General features: G+C 37.5%; 3 protein-coding genes across 5 annotated transcripts in view; 2 read left to right on the forward strand and 1 right to left on the reverse strand.

Moving 5' to 3' along the window:
* Positions 1 to 1,803: 1,803 nt before the first annotated feature.
* aqp9b (aquaporin 9b) lies at positions 1,804 to 10,463 on the forward strand. Its single transcript, XM_043243520.1, has 6 exons — positions 1,804 to 2,078; positions 3,231 to 3,357; positions 6,117 to 6,254; positions 6,454 to 6,572; positions 6,822 to 7,039; positions 9,112 to 10,463. The coding sequence occupies exons 1-6, from the start codon at positions 1,977 to 1,979 to the stop codon at positions 9,278 to 9,280; spliced, it is 873 nt and encodes a 290-aa protein (XP_043099455.1). The 5' UTR covers positions 1,804 to 1,976; the 3' UTR covers positions 9,281 to 10,463.
* A 1,247-nt stretch (positions 10,464 to 11,710) lies between these two features.
* On the forward strand, positions 11,711 to 18,849 carry lipca (lipase, hepatic a). 2 transcript variants are annotated; one of them, XM_043245824.1, is made up of 9 exons: positions 11,711 to 11,907; positions 13,142 to 13,314; positions 13,510 to 13,692; positions 14,626 to 14,746; positions 14,921 to 15,160; positions 15,914 to 16,156; positions 16,415 to 16,529; positions 17,175 to 17,396; positions 17,794 to 18,849. In XM_043245824.1, exons 1-9 carry the CDS (start codon positions 11,823 to 11,825, stop codon positions 17,927 to 17,929), a joined length of 1,518 nt encoding a protein of 505 aa, XP_043101759.1. In that variant the 5' UTR covers positions 11,711 to 11,822; the 3' UTR covers positions 17,930 to 18,849. The 2 variants fall into 2 exon arrangements, with proteins under 2 accessions (XP_043101759.1, XP_043101760.1); XM_043245825.1 differs by having other exon boundaries at positions 11,712 to 11,907; positions 13,513 to 13,692.
* Positions 18,850 to 21,050: 2,201 nt separating this feature from the next.
* adam10a (ADAM metallopeptidase domain 10a) overlaps positions 21,051 to 27,146 on the reverse strand; it is a 42,613-nt gene continuing 36,517 nt past the window's right edge. The window contains exons 9-16 of one of the 2 annotated variants that reach the window (XM_043244811.1): positions 25,571 to 25,734; positions 24,702 to 24,885; positions 24,137 to 24,287; positions 23,830 to 24,013; positions 23,380 to 23,488; positions 23,002 to 23,222; positions 22,724 to 22,850; positions 21,051 to 21,516 (exon numbers count right to left, since the gene is read on the reverse strand). In XM_043244811.1, coding sequence (XP_043100746.1) covers positions 21,419 to 21,516; positions 22,724 to 22,850; positions 23,002 to 23,222; positions 23,380 to 23,488; positions 23,830 to 24,013; positions 24,137 to 24,287; positions 24,702 to 24,885; positions 25,571 to 25,734 — 1,238 coding nt within the window. In that variant the 3' untranslated portion in view covers positions 21,051 to 21,418. The remainder of the gene's footprint in view (positions 21,517 to 22,723; positions 22,851 to 23,001; positions 23,223 to 23,379; positions 23,489 to 23,829; positions 24,014 to 24,136; positions 24,288 to 24,701; positions 24,886 to 25,570; positions 25,735 to 27,146) is intronic. The other variant, XM_043244810.1, reaches the window with a different exon arrangement.

Below are 27,146 nucleotides of genomic sequence, written 5' to 3' on the forward strand. Positions count from 1 at the left end.
CCGCTGGGGTGCTCAAACTGTCACGTAAACGTTAAAGTTTTCTTTGGCAGAGTCCGTTTGCCCCTTTGGCTCTCACAGATTCTCCTGTAACATATCTAGCCCGTCGGACTGTTTTTCGTCTATCTACATCAAGCGATCGCAGGTTATTTCCTCGCCGTCCCTCCCGCAGCGCCGGGACTCGGTTAGCATTTACCTCAGAATATCCAATAAACATTAAAGACTTCTAAAAGGGCTTTTAACACTCTCGGAGAGGCTCTGGTTTAAAGGATTAGCCAACACAGACATTCACACTTCCACCGTGTAACCGGTGGATAAGGAAGCTCTTCAAAACAGCGGATCGCGGCAAAAAAAACATCCACGATTATGTCGCAGATAAATAAAACAAATAATCGCCTTCACACGTCCACGGAGGGATGACCGGAGAGAAATCTCGTAGGAGATTAACCCAATCTTGGGAGTCGGAAGCGTTTATAGGCTTAGACTACCATAACTCGTCTGTAGTTGGAAACATCACACTTTAAATAAAACCCTGAGCCTGAGCCATTTCACTTGGGAAAATAGGAACGTAGAAAAATAGAATTGATATGGAGTGAATTATACATGATCACCTACTAAGGCAAAGCTTGCGATCCAAGAAGTTTTGTGTCACGCACACTTAAATTGGCTGCATTGCTATAACTTTTAATGGGCAGGCCGCGTGATAGCAGTTATCATGTGTGACATGCAAGGGCTGAGGGGTTGTTAAGATGATGAAGGGGACGGGGTGTTATAATTTGTTAGAACCCACTGGGGTGCTTTTTCTCCATCAGCACATCCCCCTCATTTCACAGCACTGACAGCGTCTGCCTCACATCAAAGACGACACCCCAGAACAAGTGACAGTGATTAATGCAAACAAAACATACCGCTACCATCCTATCGCTTCTTCTGTTCACAGTCTGCACCGACAGTCACGGGACGCCGCTGTCAAACGCTGGCCATCCTTGGTTTTTACTTGGTCAAATAGCGCCACTCGGTGGACAAACATAAGTACTGCACGTCGAATTTGTAACGCGTACGCGCGTGCTTTTCCGGACGAGAACTATAAATAAGATTTAAAAACAAGGTGATTGGAAAATAAGTAAACCAGAACATGGTGTGTTTAGAGAATAAATAAACCAAGACCTGTATTTAATCGATGTCGTATTTTAAAAATGTAACCTAATGACTGATAGCGTTGTGTATCGGCCAAATTGGGTCGAATATTGAATATGGGGCTCAAAACTTTTTAGGATGTAGTTTATAAAACACACTCTATAGCGAGCAAGTTTGTTTGCACGTACATTTGTGTTCAAGCTGATTTCGTAAAAAATAGCACAGTCTGAGTACCATTTCAGAAAAAAAAAATTAAGCAATACCTTTATATTTCGAATAGTAATCTAATATAAAAAAGTAGCTACTAATAGCTTGCATTTTATTCGCCATTTAATTTAATTTAAGCTCCACAAAAACTAATTGAATTAATGATGTTTATATTTATAGTATTTTTTTATTAGTTCTAGAAATAAAAAAAAAATATGTTTGCGTTATATTGAAGTGAATTTATATCTTATTTAACTCCAAGTATTCTGTTTATAATTGTAATACTTTGCGTTAGTCTTCTTGTACAATAAAGATAAATAGAACTGCGTCTAATATTTTCCCTTCTGTTCCAGCGTCGCTTCTGTTACATATTCGCCAACAAGAGTTTAACAAATAGGTAATGCTCTACTAGTTCATCGGACTCTCGCCTTTGTCTCAGCGCGAGGAGGATGGATGGATGGATGGATGGATGGAGTGAGAGCAAAGAGGAAGCACCAACCTGTCATGTCAGTGTGTTTAATGACATCTGAGCAGCGGGAGGGGCGGGGGAGGTTAAAGCCTAAGACACTTAAACTCCAGCGAGATCAGCCTTCAACTGTCTGTCCGGACATCACATCTCAGCTGTCGGGGAGAGTATGGAGCGCCAAAACTTTAGAAACCTGAGGGAGAAGTGCACCCTGAGGAGGGACATCATCAGAGAGTTTCTGGCGGAATTACTAGGGACATTCGTGCTAATAGTAAGTCTTTTTTTTGCCTGTCAGGATTTTACAGAGGAACAGTTTTGAGATTTCAATGCATCAGAATTATGATGAACATTGCAAGTTTACTGTGATTTTTCAGGTCTTATTTAATGTCTGTCATATATCGAGTTTGATATTCTCTCATTTTACAGAAACACTTAGCATTTTATAGACGTGTGACTATATATTATTGTGGTAAAAGTACTATCTATATTTGTGACCACATAATGATTTAGACTAAATTCACTGCATTACATGCAACACCCTCTAGTAAAATGTAAAATGTATTATTTATGCTTCTTATCGATCTGTTCTAATGGCTATTTAATTGCATATGATGGCTATGATTTATGCTTCGAAGGGCTTTATCTGAGTAACTAGGTTTTAGTGTAATTCTACAAAGGCTGGTGGCGGTTTATGTTCGTTTTAAACGCCCGCTTTGTTGGGGTTTTTTGTAACTGTCCTCCAAAATACAATTGTAGTAAACACCAATCACAACATTTTTGCTATAGCTCCTGTAAACAAGTGAACACAGTGACACTCATTCACGCTGGGTTGACTGTAAAATAAAGAAATCGTTCTGTTCTCAGAAAATCAGCATTTTTCATGTAAGCCAGATGCATTCGCATGACTTTTAAATGTTACACAATTATTTTAATAGACTAATCTAAGGTTTGCATGGTACTTGGTATCGTACATTTTCCCCTTTAGTGAACTGTTTTGTAAACGTTTTAATGTCATGTTTGACAAAGTGAACTACATTTTACTACAAACATTTGTACCCGTATTTGTATGATAATATAATATAGTATAATATAATAATATAGCAATATTGCAAATCTTTGACTTAAATTACTTCAATTAGATATTAAAACATGAAACAGACTTAGACAACAGTGTGTTCTACTGATGTTAATTACGTGAATAGATACTGATTCAGAATGACAGATTTTGTTGCTTTGGGGTGCCGCCCTGACCATAATGGCCTGAGCATTTGAACAAACTGTTCTACTAATTAGTTTTGAATAAGTGCTCCTCAACAAGAGTGCTTTTCTTATCTATTTGGCGGTAGTTTTTTTTTTTGTTTTTTTTTACCCCAACTAATTGTCTTCCTAAGTTGCCTTCTCTCTGCCCATTTCCTGTTTGCAGCTCTTCGGTTGTGGTTCAGTGGCCCAAACTGTTCTCAGCAGAGAAAAACAAGGAGAAAACCTCACCATCCACTTTGGCTTTACTCTAGGGGTGATGCTGGCGGTGTACATGGCAGGAGGCGTGTCAGGTAACTGCTCACACTGGCAAATAGAAACGTCTAAAAAAACCCAAAAAAAACCACTTACGTTTATGAAACAAGCTCATTTGCTGCGTTTAAATAAATCTGCCTGACTCTCAGTTACCTACAGTCTGGTATTAAAAAAGAGAAATAAATTGAAAGGAGCTTTTAAATGAAAAGGAAATGCATTTAATAAAGAAAAGGCATTAGTCTGGGACAGCTGAGTTCAAAGCATCTTCTCATTTCAAAGGTCATATTTAGCTATCCATCAGGGGTGTTTTTCACGGTTGTTTGTGATCTTTGAACGTACTCAACAAAACATGCGATGTTCAACCGACGCAAACCACCTACTCGCCATATGCAACACCACAATATCTATGGTCTGTTCCAAACTACACAAACAGCCCAATTTATTGCTCTGTTGCGGATTATGTATGTTCATTCTATCAAAATCTGGTCAAAGTAGTAAAAAAAACAACACTAGTGAGGTAGAAAAAGTCTTTCATGCGGTAATGAGCCTTAGACAGCTGGATCAAATATACCCCATACCGAGTATTCCATCTTGACCTTTGACCCTAAAGAGAGAGAGAGCGACGGCTGGATTAGCTTCAGTGCAAATTTTAGGATTAATGAACGACATAATAGAGGGGGAAGCCTTGTGCTTATTGTATTTGATGCGCTCGGTTTCTCTGACATTCAAAAATATTCTGTGGTGATGGACAGGGGGAGGAGGAAATAATAGGTCAATTACATGCTCTTAAATCCTGCATGAGGCTTAGCGTCAAGTGGAAGCGTGTGTCGGGTATGATAAACCAGACTGGACATGTATGTTTGGCCTTCATTAAGAAAATTCCTCACGGATTATGGTGAGGTGAAGCTTTTATAATAATGTTACAATAATGCAGACGATTCCTTGACATTCTTTAAAAAGCCTATCACTGAACACAGAGGGACACAAGACAGATTTAAACCCAACAAGAAGCCTAAAGGTTGTAGGAGTAAGCTCTAGTATGTTTGAAAAGCAACATCAAATATTGTTCTACCATTACCATCCGCATTATGCTCTTACAGACAGCGACATGTGCCACTACTGGAGGTGTCACAACATACCATGTCATGTTATGATATTCTAGATAAACTCCAAGAGCTTTCTGATTCTTTACTGACAGCAAAGCAACTGACACGTTCAAGGCCCAGAAGGTTAGCAAGCTTCATAACATTAAGGTTGAACCCCTGATTTCAACTATCCCTTTAATGCCGCCTCTCTACATCTCCCGAATCTGATGGACCATTTACACCACATCAATTTAAACTAAAAGCTGAAAATATATGAAGTTTTCATGACACTTGCATATTTGGAAGGTGTCATCAAGAAGAAGTTCAATCATGAATAAAAGGGCAATGATTGTGGTGTTGCAGATCTGGTTGTTCAGAGGAATTGTGTCAAGGGGCATGAGGCTCTGTGGTTTATCATTCAGTAGTGACTTCTAGACCTCAAGCACACAACTGCATGTGTTATTGTGGTGATGCATGCACGTGGATTATCAGAGGTGATGCCTCCTTTCTGCCACACACACACACACACATATATACACACACATACACACACACACACACACACACACACACACACACACACACACACACACACACACATATATATATATATATATATATATATATATATATGTATGTATGAAATGTCAAATATAGCCAGAGCATTGCAGTAAAAGTCGTCAAAAGTGTGCATTTGTGCATGAATAAGTTGGTCAGCCCAGCGGCTCACATGACTGTGATAATCTTACATGCTGTGATGATGACTACAGTATTGAACTAATGAGCTTTTCTGGAGCATATGTCCCAGGTGGAAGTCAGGTGTAGACACTGGCCTGTTATTATTAAAGTTTATCAAAACATTTTAATTCTCTCTTCATTTACAGTTTCTTTGTTTTATTAAAACAAGATAAGATATTTGCAATAATGAGCATTGACTTCCACAGTATTTTTTTCACACTACGAATGTCAATGGCTACCTTTAATTGACAAATACATAACTGAAAATATATTTTATAAAAAGTATATGAAAAAATTTAATTCTGGTTCAACAGAATTGGTCAAATAATAACAAAATATTCGACCTTGACTAATCAGTTGTGTTTTAATGTGCATGTGCTTTCTTGTTATAATGCTTTTTAGATTTCCAAACAACATGACTGGATTCCTGCTTAATCATGGCCCAAAACTGCGATCACAAACAATTAGCAAATTGTTAATTTAATCAGCTACCAAATGTTTGGGAAAACAGTTATGTTGGTCAGGAAAGGCCAGTGTTTTCCGTTCTGAAGCGGTGGGGTCAGAGACAGTTCTGCAGACCTGAGTGCTCTTATGTCAAAGCTGAGGTCCTCCTAAGCCATGCGGTGATGTCTGAGGACTTAGGCAGATTATGTCAGACCCAATTCCCATTGACTACCTCAACTAGTTTTTGCAGCCTGTGTTTATGAGGAACACTCCGTATTAAGAGGGGGAAAATGAGAGCATACACCTATATAGCAGTTAGAGAAAACACATAATTGTGATCGTGAGATTTATGACACAGAATGCTTATTTGATTTTAATAGATGACAGTACTACAAAAACCTCAGCATGCTGCTATGCAAACGTAATCAATACAGAATTACCGCCACACAAAAACAGACCATTAAAACTAATACAGGTACTTTGCTGTCATTGAAAGCTGGCAGTCTCTCACCTGTTGCATCTCATTGCAGGTGGACATGTGAACCCAGCTGTTTCTCTGGCTATGGTCGTCTTGGGGAAACTCCCACTGAAGAAATTTCCTGTCTATGTGGTAGCCCAATTTCTAGGTGCCTTTGCAGGGTCTTGTGCTGTCTTCTGTCTGTACTATGGTAAGTTTTCAGGGCACTTCCTGTTACTGGCTCCTCTTATACGTAAGGCAGACGTCTTGATTGCACACAATACACACGCGCTGCTCAAACAAAACATAAACAATTGTGTCTGGTTTGGTATTAACTTTGTTAAGATAGATATTAGATATAAGTAGATATATTAGATATTAGATATAGAAGCTGATTCTCTTGTTTATAGGTGCCTTCGCAAATTTTGCTGATGGACAACGATTTGTAGTTGGTGAAAACGCCACAGCAGGTATCTTTGCCTCATATCCACGTGAAGATCTCTCATTGTTAAACGGATTCATTGATCAGGTGAGTGAAACGCAGTCATTTGGTTTGTGAATATAACATAATTTCACTAGTAATTATACAATGAACACACGTTAAAGCGTGCTTCGGCTTATAGAAAAAGGTGGTAACAAATACATGTAACTCATAAGTATATAAATCTCAGGTGGAGAACATTAAAACAGCATTTCAATCTCAAAAACAAAAATAACTTGGCAGTTATAATTATAACTAACAATAACTTTTTCACACAATGTCATTATCTATTTACAGGTGATTGGCACAGGCGCCCTGGTCCTCTGTATTTTAGCCATTGTTGATAAGAGGAATATCGGGGCACCTAAAGGAATGGAGCCACTGGTTATTGGTCTGAGCATCCTGGCTATCGGAGTGTCCATGGCGTTGAACTGTGGCTATCCCATCAACCCTGCCAGAGACCTGGGACCTCGGCTCTTCACTGCCATGGCAGGATGGGGACTAGAGGTGTTCAGGTACAGAAAACCCCCTATGCACTAACATAGTCATTTTCTAATAATTAGTTTTTTCAGCTTTTCTGCTTCTTTCCTTATCTGTAATATTGCTTATGCTGTAACAGGAAACACGATGCAGCTAAAACTGTTACTATGTATCAGAGCAGTAAAAGAGTCAACCAGCAAGGGAGAAACAAGCACACCACCCACTAACATACCTTCTGAAACTCCAAATAGACTCTAAGTGCAAAGGCCTATCACCATTCTTCTGACAGAGCAAATGAATTTTTTAATGCACTTGTGTTTCTTCTGCATATTAGAGCAATTTTAAAAATGTACGCGAGGCAGCCTGAATTCTCCTTGTGTGAATATAGAGAACCAAAGACCGGATGCATTTGATCTCTATTAAAAAAAAACTAAAACATATTGTTTAACCATAATTTTCTAGGTCATTTTTAAATAGACATTTTGTTGCTGCTCCTAAACAGCGTGAAGAGTCAGATTTTGTGCACAGTTCTACACCGAAAAAATCAGATAAAGGATTCAATAAAATAATTATATGTATTATATGTAATATAATACTGCTGTGTTTACTATCACATATTTCTGCAGTAAAAAACCTTCAAAGTCTATCAAAGCATAATTCTGTTCATATGCTTCACTGTTCATATGCACTACATGCCCCTCTAAGATACTTGGTCATCCATCTGTCTAATATTTTAGTATAATTTGTTATTCAACTACAGACACAGAATGTCTTCCAATAAGAGCTAATCACATATCAGTATCCTTCTAGGCCTACGTGAGGAAATGCTTGATCCGTCTGCTTAATTTGTCTTCCAACTTGAAAACAAATTAGTGGGTAACCTGAGGGCCAAATGGCTCTGGTGTTATAAACAGTTGTACGTGAAGATTACACTGCTGTATGTGTTCAGTTCAGCAAAGTGTCTGCATGCAGTGGCAATGCATTTGTTTACAGTTACCTTTGCCAACCTGTTTGTAGAGAAGGTTCAAGGACAGAGAGCGCTTGTATTCTCAGTAGCCTATAAAAGGATCAAGGGATTGAGGAAGGAAGAGTGCTACAGACGGGAGCACTGGAGTGACACACTAAGCACAGATTACAATAATGAAAGCATTAGTGTCTATACAGCTAGACACCAGCACTGTTGACATCGTCAACTCAGGATACACCTGTAATGTTTTACATTCTGATTCAGTTTGCAGAGAATGTAATGAGTAATGGACAGTTGATGTAAAAATAAAATGAAATAAAACTGAATTCAAGGATATGCATGTTTTATCCTATAAAATATTTAGATATAAAAACTTTAGATATAACTTTAGATATAAATAATATAAATTCTCAATATGCAAAATTTCACCTATGAAAATGTGCATTTATGTTAATATATTTGGACAATTTGTGCACTATTTGGTCACTTAAAACACTTAATCATGTCTGAACGTCTTTGTATGAATATGACAATGTCACTGTATGAAATTGAAAATATAAAAAAAGAGCGGCATCTGCATCTTTGTAAAGAATAAATAAAATGATTCAAAATTGCAGTAAGTGCATGTGTAATGTTACCAAAACAATTTGATTTCCAATCAATGCTGTTCTTTTGAACTTTCTATACATCAAAGAATGCTGAAAATGTATCACATTTGCAGCTAAACATTTAGCAGCACAACTGTTTCCAGCATTTAATAAGGAAAATATTTATTGAGCACCAAATCAGCATATTAGAATTACTCTGAAGGATCATGTTACACCGAAGACTGGCGTAAAGGCTGCTAAAAATCCAGCTATGTCCAAAAACAGACCCATAAATAAACAAACAAACAAATAAATAAATGTATGTAAACAAGACAACCTAAAAATGATTTTGTCCGTTTGGTTGTTGCAATCAATAACAAATTTTATTAAACGTGTGACTGTGTTGAATTTTCTTTAAATTTCAGTAAATTCTTCCTGTCATTCAAGTTCAAACGGCTCGCCACATGCGTGCGGGCAATTCCATTATAATCGAATTTGTCTCTGGAAATACATTCAGACTTTTCCCTGATTTGATTCTCACCTGTGTCTTCAGTGCTGGAAATGGCTGGTGGTGGGTTCCAGTGGTCGGGCCCATGGTGGGCGGTGTGGCCGGGGCAGTGATCTACTTCCTGATGATTGAGCTGCATCACCCTGAGCTTGAGAAGAACCTTGAGGACGACAACAGCATCAAAGATAAATATGAACTGAACACCGTGAACTAGAAATAGAGGGAAAGTATGGTATCTTTTCCTTCACTATAGACCTCAGACAGGAAGCACTGTTATTTTTACAAACTCTCCATCTCTGTCTTTTCCTCTAGATCTCTTTTCTGAGTCCTTTGCCAAGTCAGTTCATGAAACTAAGCAGCTATGAAAAACAGCAACTGTTACTGATCTATAATTCTAGCTTTTTGCAAGCTTTTTGTTAAGTTTAAAAATCACCAATTATTCTATATATTCTATAGAATGATCAACAGAAGAAACTGTATTTTATGTAAAGCATCCACAGTTTGAGTATATATCATCAACACCACTGCCAGTAAAAGGTTACAGGTGCTAACAGATCCAACTCTGGAATGTATATAAAGATAATAATCATTTTCAACTGGTTTCTCACGCTTGCTTTTTTGTTTCTTAAAAGATTCATTCAATTCAGGTTGTCTAGCCTCACCCGGAGACCTTTTCTTCATTTCTTCAAATCTACTGTTTATCTTCTTAGAATTTTTCATAGATCCTGTAGCTTGCCATAAGCAGATATTCTTCTCACACTAAAATGAAGGAAAAAGGTACTTTACTGTCCACTCTGTTTAATCAAAGTCTGTAAACAGTTAAGTCAGAACGAATCAGTACAACACATGAATAGATGAGCTACTAATTGCATGCATATCTGCTGATAAGGTAACTCGCATGAGGAATGGAATGAACATGGCAATGCATGCAAAAATGAATTTGCTACGAACTATTACATACGAGCTTAAGAAGAAATAAATGTGTATTTATGCTACAACGTGTCAAAATGTTCAAGAACATAATTGCATCAGAACTTATAGGAGCAGTATTGCATATAACGTCACATTAAAGACTTAGCAAAGCTTAATGTGATGGGGTTTTTTTAGGTATTTTGTAGCTGTTGTTTGTGAAATAAAATTGTTTAATGTGTTTTTTCTTCTTTTTAAAACATTATTATAGTAATTTATTTACTGGCACTTAAATGAACTCAGCTGTTTGTACAATTCAAATAAATATTTTTGTCTTTTTATCCTGCTATTTCAGGTTCAGATTTTTTTTACTTATTCTCTCATAAATGAAACTTGAGATTAATTGCTGAATTCAAAATGTCGAAGATAGTATTTTCATTCTGCTAATGTAGACCTAATATAATGAAATAAACATACTGTTATAAATATCTCATGTCTGTTTTCCTGAGAATGAGGATTTAGACCAGAGCAGCCATTTCCTAGACTGCATCTTAGTTTGGCTCAGAGATACATTACACATCTAATGGAAACCTGTATACATTTGTGAATTAACTTGCTTAGAGAAACATGAATTCACTTCAACATATTCAGCCAAACCAGAAACATTTCACAACGCGCCACTTGTTTCAAACCTGTACGAGCATCTTTTATCTGTTGAACACAAAAGCAGATATTTTGAAGAATGTTGGTAACCAAATAGTTGATGGTAGCCACTGACTTCTATAATATTCTGATTGTTTACCAACATTCTTCGAAACATCTTATTTTGTGTCCAACAGAAGAAAGAAACTCATACAAAGGAAACATGGACAGCATTTTCATTTTAATCCCTTTGAATAGCACTAGAGAAGAGAGAGATAAAATAAACAGTTCTGACCGCACTGATCTGCACAGCTATATCTGACCTGATTTAATCATTATCACTGTCTGACCATCAACATCAGCTCACTGAGTCCACTGAGTCTATGCATACATACGCCCTCCGTTTCTGCTAACTAGACTGCAGAATGTCCATCATCCACTCATTCTATGAAACAGCACAACTGCAACATGCCTCATGGGTTAAATGTATACGGTTGATTAGAATTTAGAAAATTATCAACAGCATTTTCTTTAAGAAGAATTAAGGTTTAAATGAGAATCGGGGAACTGGTCAGAAACATTTTTGACTACAAATGAAAAGAGACTAGATTTTAAATCTTTAATGGCATCTAACAAGTCTGAAATAAAGAGATTATACACATAAGCACACAAACACACACACACACACACACACTCCATAGGCAGTGGTTTTTAATACTGTAATGGTTTTAACTGTGCTATTGTCCTACACCAACCCACAATGTGTCCCCATAAACCACGCACACATCCATCTATCTATCTATTGATAGAAAGGACACGGACACACTGTCAGCAGAAAAGAGCTTTTTGTGAGTTAAGCCATCATCTGGTGTTTGATTAGTAATGTTAACAGTGATGTGTCAGGGTGTACCTTTCTGAACTTTTTCTGACAACACATTTTTCACCAATCGTGCCATAGATTCTTATGTAACACCATGCAGCCAATCAGGGCCATCATTTAGCGGCAAAACGACAAAAGGTTTCAAAGATCACCCAGAGGACTGAACTGTCTGCACCCTCCCCTAACAAACAAGCTCCCTCCCCTCAGACAGTTTCAATAATTGTTCAGTAATCACCTGCCTCACAGTGGCCTCTTCTCCTGCCTGAGAAAAAGAGAGGGAGGAAATATTTGGATTATCTGTGTGGGCTCCTGAAGCTGCCTGAACATGAAGACGCTTATTAAAATAGTGTCCTGCTGTCTGATTATCTTTCAACTAACTGATGGAAGGAAATTTCGGGGTTACAGAGCAGGTGAGCGTGAATTCTGCCATCACTTCCGCACCCCCCTGTATTTTGTTCGCCTTATTTTACTTTTGCAAAATACAAAAGTATTTTTTATTTATTTTTTGTCCACTGTTAACTGGATGCAATGCTGTTTTAGACCACACTTTTCATTGCACGGACAAAAACAGTGGAACATTCCTTTACTCGTGTAACATGCACTATTTATGTTGGTTACAGAATATAGTTTATAGTCAGGCTTTGTGAAAATATGACAAATACGAAAGAAATAAATCTAAATGGCAACAACAAAAATGGCAGGATTAAGAAAAAAAACAGACTAGTATGCGAAGGTGCTATTAATGCTCCTTGGTAAAAGTTGAATATTAAGGGAGATATAGATGTGCAAAGAGTCATCTTTAGTTGCGCTTATTGTCTTATTTAATCCCTCCTGCTATAACTTGCAAGAACTTGCATTGAAATCCATAAAAACACAGAGAAATAATGTCCTACACTGTATTTACACATAAAAGGTGAAAATAATGAAATAACAAGACACTGATATCTTCATTCACGCACTGGCCTTGCTGAACATTTTCACACTCAAAAAACACATTAAAAAATGGGAGATTGATCATTATTTATCTCAGATTATATAATCAAAAATACACTTTAAATTTGTTTTTTAAATTTTTGCATGCTTGGGTTTTGTGACCTTTATTAAATGCTAACAACTAATTGCTAACCTGGCAGAGAGATCAATTCCTCTGTCAATGTATGCAGAGACAGTTAGACCCTGCGTGTCCCATTAAAATAAACATTAAAATGTTTAAATAGTAGGAATCCCAGATAGTGTTAATGTTTTTACAAGACATGCAAAAAAAGTGGCAAACCCTGTTTGGCCTGTTGGCACAATAGTTTCATGAGTGATTTTATATTACATTAAAGCAACTTAAAAGTTTAATGCATATAAGAAATGCAACATGCCACAACCAACTCTCCACATGCTCATTTAATGGATAAGAGTGATAGGTAAACACATTTTATATTGACTCAATCTCAAACCATCAAGCTCAAAGTTCCCCTGGACCTGTGGGATATAACAGGCTCCCATCTTTTTTTTTTTTTTGTATCTTCATTTCAATGCAAAGTTTTGCATTGCTGCTTATGGAAATATTTCTATGAAGGGGACTATCCAGGAATATCGCACAGCCTAGAATAGTTTTTTCTGTGAACCTTAATGTATGTATGACCATACTAACAGATACCGAATCCGGAGAGAGGGTGAAGATGCCCTATGAACCTAAATCAGTCTTCAGGCTTTACACCGACGACATAGAGGATACATGTACAGTGGAGCTCTTCGAGCCTCACACTCTGGACGCTTGCGGTTTCAACAGCAGCCATCCTCTGGCTATCATCATTCATGGCTGGTCGGTATGTTGAGTTCATTGATTTAATAGAAAATGTGCATAAGGTCATGACCTTGGCATGGATTGCAAACAGCCAAGCAGTGTTATTTCTAGTCTGATAAAGGCAAAAGTGACTTGTGAGAGATGTGATCTATGCTTGCAGCAGATGCATCTGAATAAATAAATAATAAAATAAAATAAAATCCTCCTCGCTGTGCTGCAGGTGGATGGGATGATGGAGAACTGGATTGAGAGGTTGGCATCAGCGCTAAAAAGCTCAGAAGAAGGCATCAATGTAGTGATTGCGGATTGGCTGACTCTGGCACACCATCACTACCCTATAGCGGCTCAGAACACACGCATTGTGGGGCAGGAGATTGCTCACCTGCTGAGGTGGCTAGAGGTGAGAGTTGGTTTGGGAATACAAATCTCTTTACAGTTATGGATCTTACATCTTACATGGAACTGACTGTAAAATGTTAAGAGGAAATTCTGCCATTAATCGCTCACCCTCACGTTCCAAACCCATAACGTAAAACCTTTGTTCATCTTTGGAACACAAAGTAATATTAGTAATATTAAGTTATGATATTTAGATAAAATTATGATTTTTGAGAGCTCTCTGGCCCTCCATAGATAGTAGCAGTTTTGTGACACTACAAGAACACTTCTTTTGTGCAAAGAAAACAACAACATAATTTACTGAACTATTATTCTCCCCTGATGTATGTCTTTTGCCAGTTTTGGAGAGTACTTAAAAACGCATTTGACATAATCAGTCTTGTTGGATTTGGAAGGGAAATCTCGCACATGAGCGTAATCTGAGTAATAAGCATTGTTTGCATTGGAAAGAGTATGTACGTGTTGTGATACACTCTAAAATGGTGGAAAACGTAACTCGATAATTGATAATTGCTAGAACTTCATTTGGACAACTTTAAAATCGATTTTCTTAATATTTTTTTGCAGAATCCTCACATTCCAGATTTCCAAATAGTTGTATCTCGGCCAAATATTCTTCTATCCTAACCTAACAAACCATGCATCAATGGAAAGCTTATTTATTCAGATGATTATTTACCCTTATGACTGGACTGGAAACTAATAGCCTCATGTGCAGCATTTAGACATGCAGTGTCTTTTATAACATTATAAATGCCTGTCGTGTTTGATCATCTTGATGCATACTTCCTATACAAAAGTAATAATTTAAAAAAAAAAAAAAAAAAAAAAAAACTTTCAAATGTAGTGTAAATGGCTTTGTTTGCTAATCGCAACATTTTTTAAAAACACTTACTGACAGGACATGGCATTAATCTGTGAGTGTCCCTAACAGGATTTCAAACAATTTCCTTTGGGAAAAGTGCATTTGATTGGCTATAGCCTTGGAGCTCATATATCTGGGTTTGCTGGGAGTAACCTAGCTGTGTCTGGAAAAACCTTGGGAAGAATTACCGGTGAGACAGTTTTGTACAATAGTGTTAATGCATAATTACGAAAAAGAGTTTAAATTCAAAGATCTTAATTTCCAGCAAATACTTTAAACACGACAAATCCTACATTTATCCCTGCTTGATGCTAAATATTACAGTAACTACATATTACATTGAATTTTTATTTTGTTCATGTAGGTTTGGATCCTGCGGGTCCATTGTTTGAGGGAATGTCTCATACAGAAAGACTCTCACCTGAGGATGCTAGGTTTGTGGATGCCATCCACACATTTACCCAAGAGCGCATGGGGCTCAGTGTGGGCATCCAACAGCCTGTTGCCCACTTTGACTTCTATCCCAATGGAGGATCATTTCAACCCGGGTGCCAGCTGCACATGCAAAACCTTTATGCACATTTATCCCAGTATGGGATTATGGGTGAGTTGCTTGGATTGATGACGAATGGATGTACGAACAGAGAGAAGAAGAGACAGATGAGAATGAGATACATTCAAAACATCCCATTAATGACACTGTGAGAACGGCTAACCAATAACGACAGCTTTCCAGATGAAAGGCATAGACACATAAAAGCAGCTGTCATCCTGACAACTTAATTATTTCAAATCCCTGATCTGTTCTGCTCTCCTACTGAGATATGCCTTCAGGCAATTAAAAATCCCTATGGGAAGATTGAAACAGAAAGACAGAGCCGAAATCCTTATTTTTAACAGCTACACGCTGCTGAGTCCATGACTCTGACAGGCACACTGCAAGAGTGGGACGACTGTAACTGTAAAAATTAATAGGGGGAAGCTTCAAAAGTTTAAGATCAGTATGACTTTTTTTTCCAGGGAGCATTTTTTTAAAAAAAACACTTTAAAAACAGTAATGAATTTCTGAACTACTATCATTTGAAATAACTCTTTTCTTTTTCAATATATTTAAAACATATTTTTTTCCAGTGATGCAAAGCTAAATTTAGCAGCCATTACGGTCTTTAACGTCACATAATAGTTTAGAAATCATTGCGATTCTCCGAATTGGTCCTCAAGAAACATTTCTTATTATTATTAATGGCATATCATTATTGATAAAAAGGTTGTGCTGCTTAATATTTTTGTATACATTATTATACACGCGTCTTCATTGCGACTTTTGATGAATTTGATGTTTCTTTGCTAACTTCAGGTTTTGAGCAGACAGTGAAGTGTGCCCACGAGCGCGCAGTGCATCTCTTCATTGACTCCCTGCTGAACAAAGACAAGCAGATTATGGCCTACAAGTGCAGCAACAACGCGGCTTTCGATAAAGGCTACTGTCTGGACTGCCGAAAGAACCGCTGTAACACGTTGGGTTATGACATTAAGAAAGTCCGCACCGGCACAAGCAAGAGACTGTTTCTTAAAACCCGTTCACACATGCCCTACAAATGTGAGAAACAGCTATAACAACCTAAAGAAAGTGTTGCACAGTCAGTTCCTACTGTTATGTAAAACGAGAGACGACATCCTCTGTTAAATTTCCCTCCCGCTCCCTAATTATTTAAGTATGTTTAGGCATTTTATTGAGAATACTGATTAAGAATGCACTTTTTGCATAATTGATGTTTGGGATTGTTTGTATTTTATTGTTTTACAGCTGTTCTTGGACAAATGTAAACTGCTCTAATTTGTTTTCCTTCCACATCAGTGTTCCACTATCAATTCAGGATCCAGTTCATCAACCAGACTGATAAGATCGAGCCCACCCTCACTGTCTCTCTAACTGGGACGCTGGGAGAAAGTGAAAATTTACCCATAACACTGTAAGTATGCATTTAAATCAGCAGCTGAGACATGATCTTGTGAAGGTTTTATTGAGCATCACCTTAATGAGCTCTAGAATGACTCTCATTATCAGAACCCACATCATCATTTGTGCAAAAATCTCCATCCGGTTAACCATTATCCGCTTATAACCAGAACAAAGCCTATGTAACATAGCATCCGTTTGGTAGTGTATGATTACAAGAATGTATGGTCAAATAAATGTAACAGTACAAATCTAAAACTATGGTTATGGCTATAAGCACAAGCTTAAATTAACGTGACAGCAGAAGAAGCTCTTGATTTTACAGTGAGCCAAAGATTACAAAAAAAAAAAAAAAAAAAAGGCAGCTTGATAACATTCAGGATGAAGAACATCAATGTTTTATGTCCCGGGCTCTAAAAGCTCAAAGTAACAAGCGCCGCTTCGAAGGGAAACCTCTCATCAGAATAACTCATTTCGCATGAATGAATGAAATACATGTGTGTGCCGGGAACATGAAACAGAGAGCAGAAAACTACCGGGGGGGTATGCAATGGACTAAAATAGCATCTCGAACAAAAGGTCGCGCACACAGGCACCTGCATTTTCACCAAAGTGAAGTGAACCCGGACAATCGCTTTACTTCATTTCTCTTTCTCAGAGTTGAGGAGATTTCAGGTAACAAGACTTTTACGTTCCTCATCACTCTGGACACTGACATCGGAGACCTGATGATAATGCGCTTTACCTGGGAGGAGGGGAGCCCTGTGTGGGCAAACATGTGGAGCACGGTTAAGACCATGATGCCTTGGGCCAAAAGCAGCAGAGGACCACAGCTCACAGTGGGGAAGATCACAGTGAAAGCTGGAGAGACCCAGAGGAAGTAAGTGTTAGAGGAGACAGAGACGGTGATCTATATAAATACATAAGGATCTATTAAACACTCACATATGAGTGAAAGGTATAAAAGATGTTAAAGATTAAGAGCTTGGATTTAGCATATAATAATCTAAACTAATCTTCCTACATGACAGGAAAAAGTATTGCAATATAAGACAATATCTCAACTCCTGTTAAGCAGATAAATATAGAAACAAACCCAGAAGAATTCATTTTTAAAGCAGCTTCTCGTGTTTCCGAGCTTTCTTTTCATGTCTAGTTATTCTAGCGACCTCTAGTGGAATTTCTGGACACGCCGTTGTTTGGATAGGCTTTTTAAAATAAAAGTAAAATAGCGTTACTTAGCTGAAGCTAATAACACTCTTTTTTTCCTCCCTCAGAACAACGTTTTGTCCACAGACAGATGAGGGCGTTTTTATCGAGCCGTCGCAGGAGAAAGTGTTCGTGCGCTGTGAAAAGAACCGCGAGAAGCCGCGGCAGAAACAAAGGACGATGAAGACGACGAAGCGCGACTAAAACAAACTCACTTCACACATGAGATCGTGCCTTCACAGGCTTTGAGACTTATGGGACCGGGGGGTTTGGAGGGTAATAAATGCGTAATGTTTCTAACCTTTATTTTTTTTTTATGTGAAATTAAAGAACGACCAAGTATGCGAGGATCTTGTTATTATGGTTTTCGTATATCAGACATTTTTTTTTACATTTCACTGTACGCCAACTTACCAGAGCTCCACAAGCCCTCGTTCGAAAACCCCGCCCTGAAATGTAGATTGCGAGCATTTTGATTGGCTAAATGGCACGGGCCGCTCCCTTCACTCTGTGTTGGTGAAACTTGCCGCTTTTCAAATCCGACTCGAAGGCCCTTCAGAGTCAGAACAGTCACCATACTGGCCGTTTCTCAAACGGAAGGCTGGTTTATTTCAGTTAACTGAGCGTTACATTCACGAGTCATCAGCATAATGCAACAATTTACAGTTTATTAAGAATAATGGTCAGATTTCTAATTGTTAATATCATAAAATAAGAACATCTTTATGAGGTCTGCAGCCTACAAATGCCACGCCCGGAGGATGCAGTCTTCAGTTTGAGAAACCATTGAGGGGTCGTTCCAAACTTAAAGGGGTCTTTGGAATTGAACGAGTTCTAAGGATACAGAAACTTCCACGATTCCTTGCACAGGTTTAATTGTGCGCAAATTATAGGCTACCTTAGTTGGCTTTAGTTAACTTTGTTGGTACCAAGCACTTGAGCACTGTTAAGAACTGCCTTTATTTTTTTAAATATATTAGGACTCTTTTTAGGCTCCCAGTCCCAAAACTTAGATTATTATTAAAAAAATTATTTGCTCAACCTCCAAGCAAACACCTGTGCATTTGTTTGTTGTAGATAGCTATCATCAAAGTAGTTCTGCTTGAAATAAAATGTTTATGTTTGTGGTTTGTCCAATGAGTCTTAATTTTCTGAATAAATGTCTCATGAAATCACCTCATGATAATGCATAGGAATAAAAGAGGATGGTAGCAAATACATAATATTTAAGGGTGTGTGACTGTCATATTTCTATAGCACTAAAATATAGATTTTTTTTAATTAGCAAATATCCTAAAATATATTTAGCCATATTAAATTTCTAACTTATTTTTGCTCAAATAGAGGGCAACTCACCTTCCTGACAAAACTACGTAACTTGTGTAAAGAGTAGGGTTGACAAAATATTCAGTTTATGAGAAAAATAATTTGTGAAAAGTATTTCTTAAATTCAAAAACACTTCAGCAGTGCTCTTGATGTATACTACAATTAAAGTAATAAATTTAATTAATTAATACAAGTTTACCAAACAGTGAAAGAAGCTTTTGATCAAGGCTATTTTATTAATGCATTTCAAGTACTTCAAAAAATTACATGTTGTTGCACAATACTTTTTTTTGCAAAGTATTCAATAAAAATGTTCAAAAGTGAGCAAAAAAGAAGAGAAAAACTACAAATGAAGCAAAAATAAAAGGAAAAGAAACAAAGAAGAAAAACAAAAAGATACTGTATAAAACACAGCGGACATTAAAATCAAACAGTAGTATTAGACATTTTCTCCATCTTGGTATTCGTATACTAGCCACACACCATGCTTACATATCAGTGCATTATTTATAAACTTAAAGCGAGACAAGCTGAAAAATGAAAAAAAAAAAAATCCCCTTACAAATCCAACCAAACCCATTTACCACAGGATAACAGAAAAGATTAATTTGAAGCCAATTGCAGTCAGAACAGTAAAGTCAAGCTCACTAAAAACCCATTACCCATTAACATGTAAAGAGACATACACAAATGAGGTGATGATTTAGATCTAAGGGAGGACTTAGAGTCAGCAATACTTATTTTCTAGAAATAAGCAAACTCATCCTTAAAGGATGCGAGGACGTTTGAGAAGACAAACTTTAGAAACACCGGACTCTCAGTTACACTCAACAACTCAACTTAAATACATGACAAAATATTCCTGGTCTGTTGAAATACAAAAAAAAAGCAAAAAGAGAGCGAGAGAAAAAAAAGAAAATTTGTGATGCATGAATCATTTGCAATCCTTTGCCTTTAAGATAACCAAAACACATTTAGAGAATTGAAGGATTTCTTAAAAAAAAAAAAAAAAAAAAAAAAAAAAGGATGTTGGACTGCAGGGATATTAGTGTAATTACCATGAGCTGGTTCAGATACACTATATAGCAACACAAGGCATATATGTATGGATTATACAGGTTGCTAATCTGGACCTTTTGTTTTTAGCTATTAAAAGAGGTAATAACCGATATCTCTTAAGAAAAGTTGCTTTGTATAAACATTGACTGGTGTGTACAAACACTCTAAAGGATCTACAGATTGCTTTTATCCTCTCTCTTTCTCTTTCTATATGCCGTCCTCTCACGAATGCAGACCACTGTGATTCACTCATATGTTTAACTGTCCACACTTTCCTGATTCCAACATCTCGTTGCAAAATAAAAACCTTTTATGTACTGAAGAAGGAAATCTTTTCTGATGTTGTGCTTATCTTCTCAAGTCTGTCTCCTGAAGGACCAGTGTTACTGGCTGAACATAAAGTGCCTCTCAGCAGATCAGGAGTCAATCTATCATCCTTCTCATTAATTCCCTCGCCACATGGAATGAAGAACTGCAGCCATTCAGTGGTTATCAGCTGGGGAGGAAAAGTAAAACACAATATAATACAAAACACAAATGTGGCTTTCAGCAAAAGTGAATCCGGTAAAGGCCTTTCACCAACAGAAACTCTCTGTGCTGTTATTTTCTATTTTATCCTGAGTGTCAGTTAAACATCCTTAATAATCATCATCCAACAGAATAAAAAAAAAAAAAAAAATCAAACATGACTGAAAAGGATCTGATGTATTCTCTGTACAATTGCACACAGGAGACAATGAGAAAGCTTCAGAAATAAAAGCTTTTTTTAATCCTTTTGTTTGCATTTAAAAAACATCTTAACATTTTGGAAAACAAGTCTCTTTAAAGAGTTCTCTCAGCCATTGTTGATTGGCAGAAATATCTGTGTGACATCCCATCATCCTCATCTCCACAGGAGGGTGGCAGTCCCAAAAAAAAAAAAAAAAAAAAAAAAAAAAAAAAGGATAAAAAGGCAAAAAAAAAGGGGAAAAAAACTTTAGTGGAAAGAAAAAAATGATTTAATCACTTGAGAAAGAATATGAAAAGCTGAAAAAAACTGAACAAAAATCATTAATTCTGTCCTCTTCCTCGTGACTAGCTTCTGAATTTTTCTTTGAGCTATGCAACGAAAGCTTTGCTGGCTCCCAGAGCAGTGGTTTTTTTACTCTTTAAAATGGTTGTTTTCTTAAGTATAGTCTTTGAAGTCCTTTTATTTGCCAGTTTCTTAGTTTGTAGATGGGGCTCATTGATTGATTCAGCTAACTCTTTGGAGTGAAGTGTTTCCCACTGTAGGCACTAGGAAGAACCAAGGCAATGAGGAGGCCGTCTCAGCGTCGCATCTGGCCCATCTGATAGTTCTCTCTCTGCTGGCGATGGCGCTGCGGCTGAGTCTGTGCAGCAGGATTTCTTCTTCTCTTCAGTGTGCCTAAACAATAACATACACGTGTATTATTGATCAGTTGAGGTGCGGGGGTTAAGCTAGGTTTTTGGAGCTAAGGCAATTCTTCAAATTCAGTGACGTGACCTCCACCAGTGTCCACCACTCTAATAATCATTAAATGTGTTTTTCGGAGAGCGGTTTTAAATTGTTTTAAATAGTTTTGCCTCAACACTATCAAACATTGAAAAATATCTTGTCAATTGGTACCAAATTTTTATAAAAATGGGTTTGACAAAATGGGTTAATCCCATCAATATCGGTGATGCAATTAGCATGCAGCATGCTTGATGTACCTAAATTAAGTGCTGGGGATTGGCCTTTGTGAGGCATCAAAGAAAAATGCTAGTATAAGCCCCTATAGATGCAGTGCTACATTTACACTAGTGCATTTTGGTTTAGCTTTCAATCATACTGCTGTTTCAGGAAAGATATTTGTCCACACTACACGACTGAATGCATGGTGAGTAAGCACTGATTCATGAACACTCTAGCATCATACTACAGAAGACAATTTATAAGATTTATACTACACTTTTTACTCAAAACTCAATTGCAATCTAATGTGTTTTGCCCATATCGTGCATTCTATGAAATTTTGAGCGTTTGAGTGGACAAAACAAGCCTAGCCTGTTTTAAAGGTGCCATAGAATGCATTGATACAATATTTTAAATTGTTCTCTGATATCTACATAGAAGGTATGTGGCTTATTGTAGGGGCAACACTTGTCTAGAAAGTTGTCTAGGATTTGCCCCTAGAATGAAATGGTGTGTTATAACCTTATTGGGAAGGCTCATGAATAATAATGTAGATCTGCTCTGATTGGCTATTTCATGACGCGGCTTATTTCAGTAGCTTAATCAGATCTCTATTGTCCGTCGTTAGGCTTGAGCGAGGTTTGTGTAAGGGTAAGGGTGAGGACGCAGCCTCTGCGTTGCCAGATCCAGCTTTTCCACATTTTCTTTCAACTTTAGAAAGTTCCATTTTTTTCTATTTTAGAAACTTTTCCATTCTATGGCACCTTCAAATACATTTATCCGCTAGTGAATTATGTATCAATTATGTGCAATAACAGTATACAGACAAGCTATACGTTTGTGGTCATCTGGGATATATTCCTAGCTGTGGTTTGGTAGGGAAGTCTAGCCATTTTTCACCACATGGTTTAGACGTGGATCATTCAGGGTACATTACCTGGCAGTGGTTTGGGTGGGGGTAATTTAGGATTGCTGCTTGGTGTGTGCACACTGCAGATCTTGATAAAGCCAGCCATTAGCATGATGAGAGCAATGCCCATTAGAAGAACCGCCCACCAATGCTCCTGAAACACAAATATTAAAATTAGATGAGCACTGCAGGTGATAAATAATATTGCCGAGTGAAATATGACTTCTCATTGTATTTTCTAGCAAGTAAAGCCGCAAACAAAAGCTGAGAAAAAGTATTAGGGATTACATAAATGAGACACTTGCCACTATCCATTCTGCTATGCTTGAGTAAAGCTCAGGGTTGAAAATGGCCTTCTTAAGCCTTGCCAGAGGGCCATCAGCATCCACGAGCCTACACTTCATGAAGACATCACAGTAACCTTTGAAATCATTACAAGGAGAGCCAGGCTGTAACGTGGTGACCTGTTTGTTAAAGTATTTAGACCATTTATCTGAGCTAGTGCTGCTGCAAGTTTCTGGCAGACCTACAAAGACAAAAAGAAAGAATGGGATTAGTAAAATGCTTTTTGCAATTTGCAATTACTTTACATGTTTTCTGACAGTTAAAAGGCTACATGTTGAGTATTGGAGATTTGTTGGGGTCTAGACTGCATGCCAGAGAAATTTGTCAGTGTTACTCACCCTTATCCATACAGCACACATGACACAACTCTGTGTCGTCTTTCCCCTCCTCAGTGGCACAAGTGCATACATCTAGACCATACTTCTGACAGATAGAGCCAGAGCAAACCTGAAGAGAAAGAAATGACATTCTCAGACAAAATGTCCTCAAACCAAAGACAACTATATCACACACATATGCACACTCACAGTGATAAAAACATTAAATGCTTGGAAGTTTGCTTGGAAGTTCATGTGTATGCATTTGCATCAACATGAAAATATTACTTTATGCCAACGTAAAAACAAATAGATCAAATCGCATTACAGTTACTAAATGCAAAATCTGTTCATACTCTGACATTAAATTCTTGACATTGAGACTTTTATAGAATTGTCAATTCCAAGAGACAGAAAACATTCTATAGGCGCTGTACAGAAAGCCCGCACAGCTCATGATGCAGCACCTACCCCATTAAGGCAGACTTGGGTATTTGTGTGGCAGGATGTAAAGTTTGCTTTAGGAGTTGAGGCAGGGCACTGAGCAGAGTTTCCATTGCAGATGCCCTGAAGAGCACACTCAGACTCCTCCCTGCATTTCACATTGTTGACCTTAAATCTGCACTCTGACGTGCAGCATGGACCCTGACTGGGACTGAAAAGAAAGGTACAAGAAAAAAAAAAAAGGATGCTTTATTGCACTTAATGATATAGGTGTTAACATAATAAATTACTGCTAATGATACAGATTAAACAGACTGGTAAAGTTCTTGTGTACCTGCATTGGACGTTTGGCCTCAGTTTACACTTCTGTGACTCTGGCGCACTGGCATCAAAGCAGCACTGGTCCTTGCATTGATCGCTATAGCCACAGTCGCACTCTTCATTAGCCTCAACCAAACCATTACCACAGATGGGCTGTCCAGATTCTGGAAAAGAACAAGTCAGTGAGAGAGAGAGAAAGGAATACTGGTTTTTGAGACATTGATGAAACATTTCAACAGAACAGCGCCATGAGCTCATTACAATAACAATCCTCCTAGAGCGATCTGAGGTTAAGTGCCTCACTCGAGTTCATGTCTCGCTCCAGCCGAGAACACTACTCCACATGTGTCATACAAAAAAATCTGTAAAAAAAAATTGGGTATGGTGTACTCTACTAATATAAAAGAATTTTCAGCACTATTTTATTTTTTTTTTTTACAGGCGTTTTAGCTATAACTCTGCACTCAATTCCACTGTGTTTTAGAAACTACATAAAATTGCTAGACGGTATCCTGGAAAAAATTACCAGTAAATTTTTTTTCTTCATTTCAGTAAATACTTGGAGATTCAAATCTCACCAACAAAGCAGAGGAATCTCTTCTTATCCAGTACTTGGCTGATGTTGCGAATGCTACAGATGGAGAACTTGTTGTTGTTGAACTTGTCTCCTGATGTGGCTCTGGCATACATGATGTAGTTGCCTCTTTCTTTTTGATCCTGAGTCTTAGACTCTCCCGGAGTGCAGTCACTTCCTGAGTCATGCTGGAAAAAAGGAGGAAGACCGGTGTAATCAGTAAGAAGTGTACAGACACGCTTGAAATACTGGCTATCCTGGCAGCTATTTCCCTGCAGAGTTTGCCTGAAGCTTCGCAAGAATGATTGGAATCCTGGTCACTACCAGAATAAACAAGAACAACTAAGGATGCTTTTAACTAAGGAGAAACTAAGGCCAGAAGGGGGTGCTCTCTCTGCAATCTATGTAGGTAATACACATTTTGCACCACTACAATGATGAGACTAGACTTAAAAAAAAACAAAAAAAAAAAACCACAATGTTAAAATAAGGTCCTCTACATTTCAGATTAGTTAGGGTTAATGTCCAAATTTACCAATTAGCATTATTCTAAAAATATTCATTCTGCAACGTATTTGGCAGAAAAGATGTAAACGTGCATGCAACTATAATATAAAACTAGTATGAAAACACCCATCACTATTTTTCAGTGGGCCATGGGCCAATTCCTAGCAGTTGCTTTTGAACTGAAACGATTTACAGTGCATTTAGAAAATGAGAGTTATTGAATCTGAATTCAAAGGCAGCACTGTAATGCGTGCTTCATTCTTAGAGCTTTAGAGAGTAAAATACATACATAAAAGGATTCAGCTGAGGGTGTCGTCTACTGCTAAACTGTCAAGGATGCTGCACATGAATTGACAAAGGACTCACCGGTGAGCCGAAGTTATGTCCGACCTCATGAGCGAAGGTGATGTGGGAGACTTTAGGGGGAACGTGTGAAGCATAGTTTTGGACTGTGATGATGCCTGTGTTCAGAGACTTCCTCTTCCCATCAGAGTACTGCTTGTTCTTCTCACAGATTCCACCAGAGCTGCCTAAAAACCAGAGAATCATTATCTAAAAAAATAATGATAAATTATCTAAAAAAATAAAATTATCTAAACAATATATAAAATAAATCCCAAATCTTGGTATTTAAACTTGATTAATCAGTACAGAAATGATTTCACTCTAGCTGAGGCTCAGACGCCCACAAAAGATACAAATATCACCCAATTAAAACAACCAGTGTACACACAGACAGAGGGCAAAGACACACGGCCCTCTGCCATCAGAACACTAGTACCTGTGTGATAATACTCCTACACACCTTCTGCTCCAATTAGACTAGAGAAAAGTAAACGGTATCTCAAAATAACAAAACTTTAGTTTTGTGACTCACAAGCCAGGTGGGTTACATATCTCTAAGAATCTTTATTCCAACAATTTAGAGTTTGAAATTTGGAATCTCAAGCTATTGCTTTGAATGACCACACTGGAGGGAAAAAGCTTCAGCCATTCAAAGCAGTATTATCACAGATTATTACATCAGCACTATGAGCACATTATTCAGCATCAAGTTGTAAGCATTTTCTGTTATATACCCTGCCTATCATACGAAAGAAACTTGCAGGCAAACACAAATATACGGGCTGATTAGTTTGTTCACTCAGCTCAGTGGTTCACAAAGACAGTAATTGCTGCTGTCCCTAGTGACTAGCCGGAGCGGGAACGAAGCAGCAGACTTTAACAATGCTAATGTACCTTAATTGATTGAATGGATGTTTGCGCAGCATGTGTATGTGTGTGTGTTTGTGTGCATTTCCTACTCAAGAACAGTGTTTAAGTCTCAGGACCGATTTATCATAAATGTAGCAATTCTCCAGAAAGCTCTTTATTTAGCGCAAGGAGAAAGACTCCATCAAAGACTTAATTCGTACTTTTTGTTGTAATACAGACATTGTTTAGAATTTTTAAGTGGCGTTCAAAGCCATTATGTAGATGTGGGTTTGTTTTATGCTCAAAAATATTCATATCATAACTAAAAACTGAAATATGCAGAAGCATCCGGTTCTAATGAGGACTGCTGTGCAATAAATAGGTTAAGCATCTTAAAAAGCCTTCAAGACACATACATTAAACAAGACAACATAAATGCTCATGCATTTGAGTTATTGAATATAAATAAATAAAAACTTTATTTTTAAATTCATTAATCAGAACTGCTTATGCAACAAACTGTGCATCTCGGTGTTACTGGGTGTTTGTGCTGCAGGAACTAAAATCCTCAAAGTGATCTCACATTCTGAATATGCCAAAGAGGTGAGAGAGATGCACACCTCCCTAGCAACATGAATACATTAATAGAAACAAACACTAAAAGTGACGAAGAGCTTTTAAGGTGTGCATGTTTGTATTAAAGAAAGGCAAATATGTTAAAACACTAATAGGATTTTATCAAGTGGAG

Source organism: Puntigrus tetrazona, chromosome 7, assembly GCF_018831695.1.
Source record: "Puntigrus tetrazona isolate hp1 chromosome 7, ASM1883169v1, whole genome shotgun sequence".
Classification (NCBI taxonomy): Eukaryota; Metazoa; Chordata; class Actinopteri; order Cypriniformes; family Cyprinidae; genus Puntigrus; species Puntigrus tetrazona.